General features: G+C 44.1%; 1 protein-coding gene and 2 long non-coding RNA genes across 4 annotated transcripts; all 3 read left to right on the top strand.

Annotated features, from left to right (window-relative positions):
- The first annotated feature begins 537 nt into the window (after positions 1 to 537).
- On the top strand, positions 538 to 1,604 carry LOC115163115 (uncharacterized). Its single transcript, XR_003869690.1, has 3 exons — positions 538 to 787; positions 1,049 to 1,413; positions 1,522 to 1,604. It is a non-coding gene; the product is annotated as an uncharacterized LOC115163115 (long non-coding RNA).
- A 3,158-nt stretch (positions 1,605 to 4,762) lies between these two features.
- Positions 4,763 to 8,993, top strand: LOC115163113 (EF-hand calcium-binding domain-containing protein 5-like). 2 transcript variants are annotated; one of them, XM_029714735.1, is made up of 8 exons: positions 4,763 to 4,786; positions 5,341 to 5,667; positions 5,902 to 5,990; positions 6,211 to 6,404; positions 6,627 to 7,372; positions 7,798 to 7,949; positions 8,348 to 8,582; positions 8,833 to 8,993. In XM_029714735.1, the coding sequence occupies exons 5-8, from the start codon at positions 7,331 to 7,333 to the stop codon at positions 8,845 to 8,847; spliced, it is 444 nt and encodes a 147-aa protein (XP_029570595.1). In that variant the 5' UTR covers positions 4,763 to 4,786; positions 5,341 to 5,667; positions 5,902 to 5,990; positions 6,211 to 6,404; positions 6,627 to 7,330; the 3' UTR covers positions 8,848 to 8,993. The 2 variants fall into 2 exon arrangements, with proteins under 2 accessions (XP_029570595.1, XP_029570594.1); XM_029714734.1 differs by lacking the exons at positions 4,763 to 4,786; positions 5,341 to 5,667; positions 7,798 to 7,949; positions 8,348 to 8,582; positions 8,833 to 8,993 and having other exon boundaries at positions 5,833 to 5,990; positions 6,627 to 7,277.
- Positions 8,994 to 9,161: 168 nt separating this feature from the next.
- Positions 9,162 to 12,047, top strand: LOC115163114 (uncharacterized). Its single transcript, XR_003869689.1, has 4 exons — positions 9,162 to 9,298; positions 9,571 to 9,839; positions 10,079 to 10,333; positions 11,632 to 12,047. It is a non-coding gene; the product is annotated as an uncharacterized LOC115163114 (long non-coding RNA).
- The last annotated feature ends 472 nt before the right edge of the window (positions 12,048 to 12,519 follow it).

Raw genomic sequence — 12,519 nt, 5'->3', positions numbered from 1 at the left:
TTTCACTTTGTCATTATGGGGTATTGTGTACAGATGGGTGAGAAAACAAAAATCTATCCCATTGAATTCAGGCTGTAACACAACAAAATGTGGATGAATACTTTTCTGAAGGCACTGTAGCTCTTTCAGAAGGATTTTTAAAGAGAGCTTTTCAGGGAGCTTTTACGCAGAGAGAGTTTCAGGTCATTTTACAGAATGTTGGTTTGAAAAGGAAATGTGACTTCTGTCACGTACCAAATACCATGCCCTAGCCTGCACTTCCTCTTGTACGCAACCGAGGGGAAGAAATGGGAAAAGAAAACACAAGAACATTTTGTGCAAAAATGAAGGCGCCAATGTATTTTCCAAGTAGACTCCATTGTAGACTCTATTGTGAAAAGGCCTCCCAATTAAGTGTCAAAATAAAAGGGAGGGAACCTATCATATGAAACACACACTGCTCTGCAGTGAAGTTGAGCTGAGCGATGAGGTCATGTTTCAGTGGCTGTGGCCCCTCCCTCCCTTTGCCTCCTCTCATTTACAACAAGTGATCTTTCTCCTTCCCTTAGTGACCATCAAACAGAGACCTGTGCCTTGCAACCAGCAGACGCCACCCCTACACACACTGGGGAGGGTGTTGTTGGTTACAGGGGTAGATCCAGATTTGAGGTGCAGAGATTCATTTCCACAGGGCTGTTTATTGACTGCCTGCATTGCCTCCATCCTTTGGGAATTGTACTCAAGGGGAGAGAAAGGGGAGGATTGGAATGTCGTCAATCCGTTTCGCACACAAGTAGAACGGGAAAAGGTAAACAAGGAGTCTGATATAGAAGGCAAAGGAAAAGATAACTAACAGAAAACATGAATACATTTTAGTCTTGGTCAGGGGGTTATTTGTGTGTTTTCCATAAATTAATCATATTTCTTAGGGTAGTTTATTATGCATCATTTAATCTTTTGACATCATTTTCAGTTTTTTTGCTGAATATAAATATTGTATTGCACATAAATATCTGTAATGATCTCTAAAAAAAAAGTAAATACCTATCTTAAATACCTTCTTTCGCAGAGAAAATGAATATGAGTGCAAAATAGCCTACAAGGTCCACCCCCTTCTGTCAAAGACACCCACCAATCAGATCAGTTGCCCTAGTTTTCTCCTCATTTTAACATTTTACAGCAGACCCTCTATCCTCACTCTATCTGAGGAGGGAAAAGGGGGATACAAATGAAAGGGTCTCAGGAGGACAGAGAGGGGTGGGAGAGCACTTTGGAGAGACAGATCACCAGCTGAGGGTCAGAGCTGGGGCGCAGACTGGACTCCCACAGGGAGTGTGTCCGCAAAGTTCAACTGACCCAAGGAGCATGGGCCTTGACTGACCCTCTTACCCAGTACTGGCTCAGTCAGGATGAAGAACAATCCATGGATTCTAGGTTAGAACATTCATCTCCCCATTCCCCAATCTGATGTAGCTCATTTAGCAAGAGAATTAGCTCTACCATATATTATTCATGAATGTGTGCTCTGCTCTGTCTTTGCAGGATTTACCTGCTGGAGAAGGTCTTACCGTCTCTGGTCAAATGTGTCGTGCAGCTCCTTAGAGAGGCAGAGCGGAGGGAAGAGACTGAGGGAGAGGGAGAAGAAGGGGAAAGGAGGAGGGGTGAGGTTGAAGTGGGTTCATCTCCATTCAGTCCCCTGCTTTATCTGTGCCATTGCTTGATAAGGTCCTCCTCCTCCTCCCCCTCTCTTCATCCCCCTCCTTTCTGACCGAGAAGAGGCAGAGGCAGCCCAGGACCGCCTGGGGCTGGAGCTCACCCTGCAACTGCTACATGCACCAGGCAGCCGGTGGGATATATTCATCACCTCTGAGAGAGAGAGAGAGAGAGGGAGCGAGAGAGAGAGAGAGAGAGGGAGAGAGGGTGATAGAGAGAAAATCACAGATGGGGCGCCATACCAAAGTGAAGGCGAGGAAGAGAGAGGAGTGGGGAGAGGGTGAGGGAGAGATGATTGTGTATGGAGTAATGACAGAATGATTGATGGCATCTCCCCCACCAAAACCGTATTGCTCCTCCTCCATCTCCATCAGTGCAGGCTTGGTTAGGATGCTACTCTACCCTAAGAAGAACCAAAGGCGACAATCTACTCATATGCCTAATTCTTATACCCCTTTTCGTTAAATTGGTAATTGTATTTTATAGAATAGCAATATGCTGGTGGAGATTGTTGATGGTGGAGCATACAGTGTATCTGGGCCTCCATGTGCCTTTATGCTCATTCCTTGGCTTAATGATTGTCACAGCCCATGAGGCTGCTCTCACCCCACCAGAAGTACTGTAGTACCTATTTCTCTCATGTCTCAAATAATCTGGCACACCATTATTCAATAATAATAAACATGTATGGTACCCCTCATTTGGTTACGCTCTCTCACACACAGAGACAGAGAGAATGGACAATTGAAGTCTGATGATTATACAACATTTTCATTAGTAAGCACTCTGAAGAACATGATGAAGCCCAGCGGTGGAAAAAGTACCCAATTGTCATACTTGAGCAAAAGTAAAGATACCTTAAAAGAAAAGGACTCAAGAAAAAGTGAAAGTCGCCCAGTAAAATACTACTTGAGTAAAAGTCTAAAAGTGTTTGGTTTTAAATGTACTTAAGTATCAAAAGTAAAAATATAAATCATTTAAAATGTCTTATATTAAGCAAACCAGACTTCACAATTATATATTTTTTTATTATTATTGGCGGAGAGCCAGGGGCACAGTTCAACACTCAGACAAAATTCACAAACAAAGCATGTATGTTTAGTGAGTCCTCCAGATCAGAGGCAGTAGAGATGACCAGGGATGTTCTCTTGATAAGTGTGTGAATTGGACCATTTTCCTGTCCTGCTAAAGCATTCAAAATGTAACGAGTACTTTTGGGTGTCAGCGAAAATGTAAGGAGTAAAAAGTACATTATTTTCTTTAGGAATGTGGTAAAGTAAAAGTTGTCAAAAAATATAAATAGTAAAGTACAGATACCCCCAAAAAACGACTTAAGTAGTATTTAAGTACTTTAGACCACTGATGAAGGCTGTATCCTACTGTTTTCCATCAACAAGAAACCAAAACAAAATATACAGTATGTCATCAGTTCTATCAGCGGCAGAGCAATAGGTCACACTTTATTTGGAGAGTCCGAATAGTCCATCTGTAGATGCTCTACAGATGGTCATACTATCAACAAATTATCTGTTGATAAGCAACTGCTTGCTAAGGTTACAGTTAGGGTTAGGTTTAGAATAAAGGTAAGGGTTAAGGTTAGGTTTAGGGATAGGATAAGGGTTAAGATTAGGGCTAGGGTTTGTAGATAGTTAGTTGAAATGTTACTGATAGTCTGTAGAGCATCTACAGATGCACTATCCAAATAAATTGTTACCGAGGAATATTGTAGGAATTGAATGGATATCTGTTCAAAGTCCAGGGAAAAACATACCATTCTGCAAACGTCCTTATTTAACCCATGGTTAACCATTCCCATTTGTCCAATGTTGTCCCAGCTTGTCTGAGCTGAAGAGGCAGGTGGGGCAGTGCAGGGTGGAGCTGCAGAGGGGAGAGGAGATCCAGAGGCGTACCGTGGAGAGACGGAGGGCCACACCCTCTCAGACCACACCCTCTCTCTGTACCTGGTAGGAACAGACCACACCCTCTCTCTGTACCTGGTAGGAACAGACCACACCCTCTCTCTGTACCTGGTAGGAACAGACCACACCCTCTCTCTGTACCTGGTAGGAACAGACCACACCCTCTCTCTGTACCTGGTAGGAACAGACCACACCCTCTCTCTGTACCTGGTTGGAACAGACCACACCCTCTCTCTGTACCTGGTAGGAACAGACCACACCCTCTCTCTGTACCTGGTAGGAACAGACCACACCCTCTCTCTGTACCTGGTAGGAACAGACCACACATATAAAGCGAGGAGGGGTTGACATATGAGGAATACAAAGAGCCTCAAGGTAGGGTGATGTATGATGAGGTCCAGGAGTTTTTCCTGGCCATATAGGGTCCAGAGTTTTCCCGTAGTCAAGAAGACCTCCTGGCCCTATTCATTGTGTATATCAGACCAGTACAGTACAGACTTGTACATTGCACCTCGGTGTTAATCTGAGCTAGCTATCTACCTCTGTATGGATTAGTGGATTGGAGAGAGTAAGAGAAAATGGGATTAGGATTAATGATGGGGATAAATGCTTTGGGGGTTTAACGTCAAGACAGACAATAAGACTATAGAGAACTCAGCTTTTAATTAAAGCTGTTCTGTGTTTGGATCAGGGACTGGGAGCAGGGCGGAACTCAAAGATGTACTGCACAAAAGAGAACAGAGGAAACAAGCAATCTTTCTCTGTGTTTTAATCCAATTGACTCAACTAACATCAAACAGCACGAAAATAGAAGTAAATCCATGTAATTTATATTTGTGAGGAAAAATCCCATAGGATAACCCTTTTAGGCTCCAGGTAGAACCATTTTGGGTTCCATGGAGAACCCTTTACACAAAGAAAAAAAAAAGGTTCTACCTGGAACCAACAAGGGTTCTTCACAGGGTGCTCCTATAGGGACAGCCGAAGAACCCTTTTAGGTTCTAGATATTTTTTCTAAGAGGGTGTTTGACGTCTGTAAGCCCACTAACACATGGCTATGTTGCAGGTGCAGAAGGCTCTACTCAGCTTCAATGAACTCCTTCATTCCAAAAGTTCATGTATGTTCTGGTCATGATGCAGTTTGAAGATGTTCAGGCATTTTAACCAGTGTACAGGTGAAGGATCTTAACCTTTTACTGCAGTGTGCTAAATCAGGGCCACACAGAGTGTTTCTTGGTAGTCTTAAACCAATCTACTTTGAAACAAAAGTATACACCTCATACACATGGTTATGGACTTACAAAAAAGAAGCCACCTTTACCATGTCAGATATAAAACTGTTTGAAAAAGACACACAGGATAAATAAAAATGTTATTAATGATACAATTATTAAAAATATTAATAACATTCCACTCATGAGGCCAAAGAGGGCGCTTTTGGTCATTGACTGCAAGAATGGGTTACTTTGACCACTACTGTCGCAGCAAATCAATCCTGCAGCAACAGGATTTTAACATTTTGTCCATAATGTTGCTTGATCGGTGGTTAGGCTATTAGCTAGCTAAAATTACACTACATGAAAAGTGCAATACTGTTAATCTAACTGTGTGTTTGTGAGGGTTTTCAGGGAATTTATGTAAATCACGAAGCTCATCTGCATATTCTCAGCAACAAAAGAGTGATCAAATTAAAATCCTACATCTGTATTTAAGAGGGATTCTTTTTCAGATGATCAGTTGGCCTGGGACCTGAACACCGATGATGCCGGCACACCTGACTCACTACAGCAAGACCAATTTGTCCATGTGAGAAATGCTTTTGACCCCCTCGTTTGTGATTTGTATAGGCGAGCAGTGCTCAGTATTTCTCTTCTGTTATTTTAGTCTGTCTGTCTGTCTGTCTGTCTGTCTGTCTGTCTGGGGGCTCTCTGAGGAGAAGTTCCAGCTGTTTCTGGAACATCTCTCCATGTGTAGCCGGGAACACGGCTGTGCTGGGAATTTGAGGCTCTGGACAGAGACACTCTCTCAGGCCTTCTCCCACTGTGACTGTGCTAAGGTGACTAACTGAACCATGCTTAACCACATTCATTAACACACTGCAGTAAATACCAATGATTCACTTTTTTTAATAGAACACCATTCCCCATTAGCTCGTCACATCTTTCTACTGCATAACGGATAGCTTGTGGTGAAATTATCGCAGAGAATCCCATCAGGATTGATGGAGGAAGTAATTTAACATAATAAAAGTGCTTTGAGATCTGATGAAAGTATCTATTTGTTGGTTTAGACTGGGTGTCTGGACAGACAGAGAGTGTTGGTCCTTCTACCATGATCAGAATGAGAGCACACAGGAGTCCATACATGATCCTAACCTCTGTGAGTAAACACGCACACCCACACACGTACGAGATAAAAGGGGGAGAAGAGAGGAAGGGAGAGGGGAACAGGGTTACCCCCACAGAGAGCCTAGAGCTGGGGCACCAAACTGCCATAAACCTCCAGAGGACCGAGGGAACATAGAAGAGGTCATGAAGGGGTCAGGGTCAGAAATAATGTCCTAGCCGTCATTTATTAATTCACCATCTGTTCTCCACAGATGCAGAGGATCCAGGGTCACGCTGGACCATGTGTGCCTATGACAGTCAGACGGTGAGCCGAGGGCAGTTCCTGCAGTTTGTGCTCAGTTTCCTGGGCAGAGCATCCAGTGGCGCTATGGTGGACAGCCTGGCTGAACACATCAAAGCTGGCTACAGAGAGAAAGAGAGCGAGAGACTGCGCCAGCTGCAGCAGGTGATAAGAGATTTAAGAGAGACGAGAGGAGACGGTGAAGGAGCTGTCTGTGGCCTATAGAAATGGAATGACTAGTGTACTGTACTGTGCTGTACAAAAGCCGTGGTCTGGAGGTCTTTTCCCGGTCTCCTATTGCTATCCTGTAAACTGTGTCCGACTGTGTACTTAGGCCTTATGGGCTGTGTAGAATTAAAATAATGAAGGCTACTATGTTGTCTTTAGTGTAACCAGCAGGAAGAAGAAGACAGGAGGTCAAAGGAGGTGTCGTCTCTTTTCTTCTCCTGGGACAGCGAGGGCAGAGGAGCTGTGGACAGAGAGGAGGTGGAGAGAGAGCTAAGTCTGTACAAGGATGGCACAGAGGAAGGGGCCTTACGGAGAGGTCAGAGGTCACAGGGACTTGGCTGTGGGGGCTAACCAACATAGTAGACCCCCCGCAAGCAAAACTGGCTGAAATGACGTCATTACAACCACATTACAATGAGAACTACCGGTAATCTGGTATAATGTAATCTGCTGTCCCCACAACTAGTCTCTTTTAAAGTAGCTGCTGTGCTATGGGTGATGATTAAGTCCACCACCTGTGTGTGCTGTGAAGACATTATCTGTCCATTTCATACAACCTTAACCACACAATCTCTCTTATTCCCCCGTCCCCCTCCCCCCGCCCTGTTCAAGCCTGGCAGCATGGTGAGCCACCTCTCTCCAGCTGCTCTGTCCTCTCTCCGGGACAATTCCAGGCCTTACTGAGGGCTTTCCTGGTGGAGAGGCCTCCAGAGGAGGGCTCATGGGTCTGGGTCTTCCAGGAGCTCCTGGTCTACCTGCAGGAGCGGGCAACCCTGCGAGGGGGCAAGGACAGGAGTAGAGGGGCTACCAGGCAGGCCTGGCTGCAGGAGATTGGGAGAGCAGCCCAAAGAGGTGCAGCCCAGATGGAGCCTGTTTATGGGTCTGTGTTTAGCGCCGTGCTCAGAGTGAGTCTGACACCTTACATTTCAGACATGACAACATTACTGTAGTTTCACTTTAACCAGATGGCTGATCAGTAGCATACAGAAGCATAAAACAATAGTCAACAGTCTGAAATAGGTACTATTGAATAATATTGTATAATATGTATACCGCTTAAAATAAGTTGCTTAGGTGATTTGTGGTTCTATAGAGATCATTTTGTATTCTTTTGGTCATAAGCGTGCCGTTGAACCCTTTTTGGTTCTATATTGCTTAATTTCTTCTTAGACTCTTATGGTGAATGTGGATTTGTTGAAGACAGTTTGTGTAGTTTGTCCAGCTGATCACAGCACTTTGTTACTGTGAAGCATTTTGTGACAACTGCTGACCTAAAAACAGCTTGATGAAATCAATGTGATTTGAAGCCACGCGTGTCTGTGTGTGGCAGGAAGCAGAGGTGAATGCGAAGGGGAAGCTGTTGAGTGTCTCTGTAGCCCTGCTGGAGGAAGAGGGCTCTAGACTGCGTTACGTGGCCTGTACTACTGAGGATGCCCGTCTGGTTCTCAACAAGATGCCCCAGCCACACCAGGCCCCTGTCAGGTCAGTGTCAGGAGACAGCTCTGCCCTTGTTAGCGACACGTCAATCAATCAACCAATCAATCACACAATCAGTCAATCAGTCGATCAATTTAGCCTTTAGTATAACCGTCTTACCCATAGCAACATGTCAGCTGCAGCTTGCGTCTATGTTATTTGTTGGTCTAGTCGTTTTGGCCTTTAAACCATCCCCTCTAACCCTGTAGTCCCTCTATGCTCTCACTCACTCACTAATGCCATTTCAGTTTCAACTATAGGCGGATCTGAAGTGCTAGTTTCTTATGGTTTTTGGGAGCACGGGAAGTTCTTTCAGAGCCTTGTTACCCGTTATTGTAGCTATCTTCTCTCTCTCTCATTATAGGATCTCTGACTGTCTCTTTTACTGTTTCTCCCTGCTGTAGTTTCTCAGCCATAGAGAGCTGTAGTCCAGTGCACGTGCCCAGAGTGGGCGCTCACGGAGGGGTCTACCTTTTCGACGAGTCTCGAGCCTCTTCACAGTGTTATGGCTCGTTTATCGCCATTCCCATATTGGACCCCCGAGAGCAGGGACGAGCTATTGGGGTGCTGGGTCTCGACACACACCGAGATTCAAACGACACACACCTGTCCTCACGCCATGAGATAGACTTCTACCAGGTGAGAGGAATGGCTGCTCCCAGATCTGTTTGTGCTGTCTTACCAACTTACCAACATTTGGCTGACAATGACCATAGGAGTTAGCAAGACAGCCCAAACAGATCTGCGACCAGGCTAGAATGGCTGTATTGTGCAGTGTAAAACCCAGGGCGATATTTCTATAACGCTCAAAGAGTATTCAAAAAAGTAAATATCCTAAAAACACCATTCATTAGCTTTGACTCAGTAATAATATCCTATTTTTGCCCAGGGGCGTGAGCAGTGAATTCAGCAGAGCTCTCCAGCATGTGGTGACTCGCTGCAGCATACTGCACATTGTGGAGAGCACCTCACTCTGGCTACACAGCAGAGTCTCTGCCATTCACAGTATCACCTCCTATCTGATGGAGCCTTCAGATGGACAGGTAACTGAAGAGAAGACAGTAACATCAATCCACTATAGGCTACTTTCTATACACAGCACTCATACACTAAATAAACAATTTAAACAGATATCTCAACCCCAGCATTAGCTTAACCACACACCCTAACCATCAAATTCAGGTACACAGAAGTTTCCAAATAAGATATCTAACCAACTTTAAGCAGGCTAATAAGCACCATTTACAGGGCGGTGGCTACTCTCTGAGGAAGATGATGGTGATGGAGGGAGGTTCTAGTCGCTCCCATTGGCTCTCCCCTCCTCCTTCCTTACGGCGCTCAGATCACTTCTCCAGGTAAATAATTGGACCTGTTTTAGTCTGTAATGTATGACTTTGCTAGTACTACAATACGATGTCAAACTACTCTAATGGCACATTGATCTACCAGCTTATGACAGTCTATGGAACTACTGTGATATTTATCATCCAGAGTCCACATGACGTTCTAGCCTGATACTAGATCTGTTTCTGCTGCATATACCAAACAAGACAATGACCATAGGAGTTGGCAAGACAGCCCAAACAGATCTGGGACCAGGCTAATGTAGATCCACCCTCTATTCCAGAGACTACCTGTTCCAGTGCTGTGACACCTCCCAGGTTGGGCACTATGTCGTGTTTGGGGCGTACAGACTGGTGCTCCCTGTGAGGGACTCAGCTGGGTGGGCCCTGGGGGTGGTGGACATAGAGTTATAAACCCTCTCATCAGGCCACCAGATGGGGCTGCAGCCCCACATGTGCCTGGACCTGTCTGCTGCAGGGAAGGCACTGCAGGCTGCCTGTGTTCAGCTGCACAGCGAGAGCACTGAGCCGAGCAGGCAACACACACTGCTGGGTGAGAGGCATGGTGTTAGGGAAAGGAGAACACTAAGAGGCCAAACCAGAGTATAATAGGACCATACTGATTATTATTGGTTATAAGCCATACATAGAGTGCATATTACATACAGTCCTGCAGTTTTTCATGTAACCAATAGCCATACACAAAATCCACAAAAGTTTAATTACCAAGACTTGCCAAGTAATTGGCATATTAAGTCAGTGCTAATCTATGACAATATTTCTCTTCTACAGAGACGAAGGGCCTGGGAGGGGAGTGGCGGGCGTCCATCTTGTTCCTATGTTTCATGCTGGAGCACCTGTGTGTTCGCTGTGTGTCCGGATTGGACCAATCAATTGTAGCGGCGCTCCAGAGCTCCCAGGATGCATCTCGCCACTTCCATGTCAGTCAAGTCGTGAAGGCGGTGCTTCTACTGCTGTACCCTGAAAGGGAGGGTTCTGTCCATACAGACGATTGGGACCAAACGAAGATGGTGTGAATTTCACTAGGTTTGAATGCAAGCTTGTCTCTATTTGCATAATGGAAGACAATGACCCTATTCCGAGAGCATACATTTTGCTTAATCGCAGATCACCAACTGAGCAGACTGACTGATCTAAAAATAATAATGAGTAGTTATTTATCATGCAAGGGGATTTGGAGATCAGTCAGTTTGCAGTAGCCGACTGCAATGTAATTGATCTCAAACATGACCAATGTGTTTTTAGTAGGTCTACTTGATACATCAATGAGGATATGTATCTCTTTTGACTTCCAATTACCTTTGACCTTTCACATCAGATGGTGAGCACTGACCTGGGCTACAGGCTGGCCAGGTTTGAACCCTTAGCCAGGGCAGTGAGAGTGGACAGGGAGCTGGTCCACAGCTGCATAGCATTTATGTCTATGGAAATTAATCAACCTCTGACAGACACACACCGGGGTGAAGTTTCCCATAGATACAAACCTAGGATCAGCTTCCCCTATCCTGATACTAGCCTTAACCATCACTGGGGGAAATTCAAAACTGACCCCAGATCAGCATCTAGAGGCAACTTCACCTGTTCACCCTACACCTGCAGCCTGGTCTCATAGACCTGACATAACATAGTAAATGAAAATCCGAGACACTCAAATTAGTTTGATATGTTACTTTTGGTATGGTTACATAAGAGGGTGATCGGTCAGGGTTGCGTGTTCACATCTCATCACGGACAACTTTAGCATTTTAGCTAATTAGCAACTTTGCAACTACTCACTACTTTTTACCTACTTGCAACTACTTAGCATGTTAGCCAACCCTTCGCCTAACTCCTAACCTTAACCCTAACCTAACTCCTAACCCTAACATTAACCCCTAACCCCAAGCCTAGCTAACGTTAGCGTTAGCCACCTAGCCAACCTAGCTAACGTTAGCCACAACAATTGCAATTTGTAACATATCATACGAATTGTAATACGGAACATATCATGAATTGTAATTTGTAACATAGCATACGAAATGGATGATGGACATCTCCAAATGAATACATACCATACCAAACGCAACATATCATAATAATTTGAGTGTCCCGGATTTTCATTTACCATGTTATGATTAGCCCTGAATTCAGGTTGACACCTGAAAGACCTGTAACATAAACAAAGCCAGCTTCAGATTTGATCATGAATAAGCTAAATGAAGCATTCAGTATCGTTTTGCAAATTCACTCAGATTTATCAAAGGGGAATGTGTCTGTTTTCATGCATTGTATCCACATAGTGGAGGGCTTTTAAGTGATATTTAAAGCTGGTTCTTCGGTTTCAGGAGTTGAAAGGATGAAGTTGGGGCAACATGGATCATTACCACTGAAGGACCTGTATGACTGGGTATCCATCTGTTTGTCTATCTGTTCCAACTAGATTCAAGTTTTAAAGTTTATTCACCACGTACACAGGATACAACAGGCATAAATTCTAACCTTGAGAGGTCTTTCCCAACAATGCAGAGATAATAAAAATAATATAGATAACAATAGAACATTTAAAAAATGTAATTTAATTAAAAACCACACAAGAACAGCGATGTGAGTTAGAAACATGAGAATGCAAGTATATACAGGTCAGTGCTAGCACGTTATTCGATGTGCAGGGGTACTGCAGTGGTTGAGGTGGGTTTCTACATAAAAAGTGACAGGTTGTAGGATATACAGTTGAAGTCAGAAGTTTACATACACCTTAGCCAAATACATTTAAACTCAGTTTTTTCACAATTCCTGACATTTAATCCTAGTAAAAATTCCCTGTCTTAGGTCAGTTAGGATCACAACTTTATTTTAAGAATGTGAAATGTCAGAATAATAGTAGAGAGAATGATTTATTTCAGCTTTTATTTCTTTCATCACATTCCCAGTGGGTCAGAAGTTTACATACACTCAATTAGTATTTGGTAGCATTGCCTTTAAATTGTTTAACTTGGGTCAAATGTTTCGGGTAGCCTTCCACAAGCTTCCCACAATAAGTTGGGTGAATTTTGGCCCATTCCTCCTGACAGAGCTGGTGTAACTGAGTCAGGTTTGTAGAACTTTTCAGTTCTGCCCACAAATTTTCTATAGGATTGAGGTCAGGGCTTTGTGATGGCCACTCCAATACCTTGACTTTGTTGCCCTTAAGCCATTTTGCCACAACTTTGGAAGTATGCTTGGGGTCATTGTTC

This window comes from Salmo trutta, chromosome 26 (assembly GCF_901001165.1).
Source record: "Salmo trutta chromosome 26, fSalTru1.1, whole genome shotgun sequence".
Lineage (NCBI taxonomy): Eukaryota > Metazoa > Chordata > Actinopteri > Salmoniformes > Salmonidae > Salmo > Salmo trutta.
Note: the sequence above shows the minus strand (reverse complement) of the source record. Positions and strands in the feature narration are given on the sequence as shown.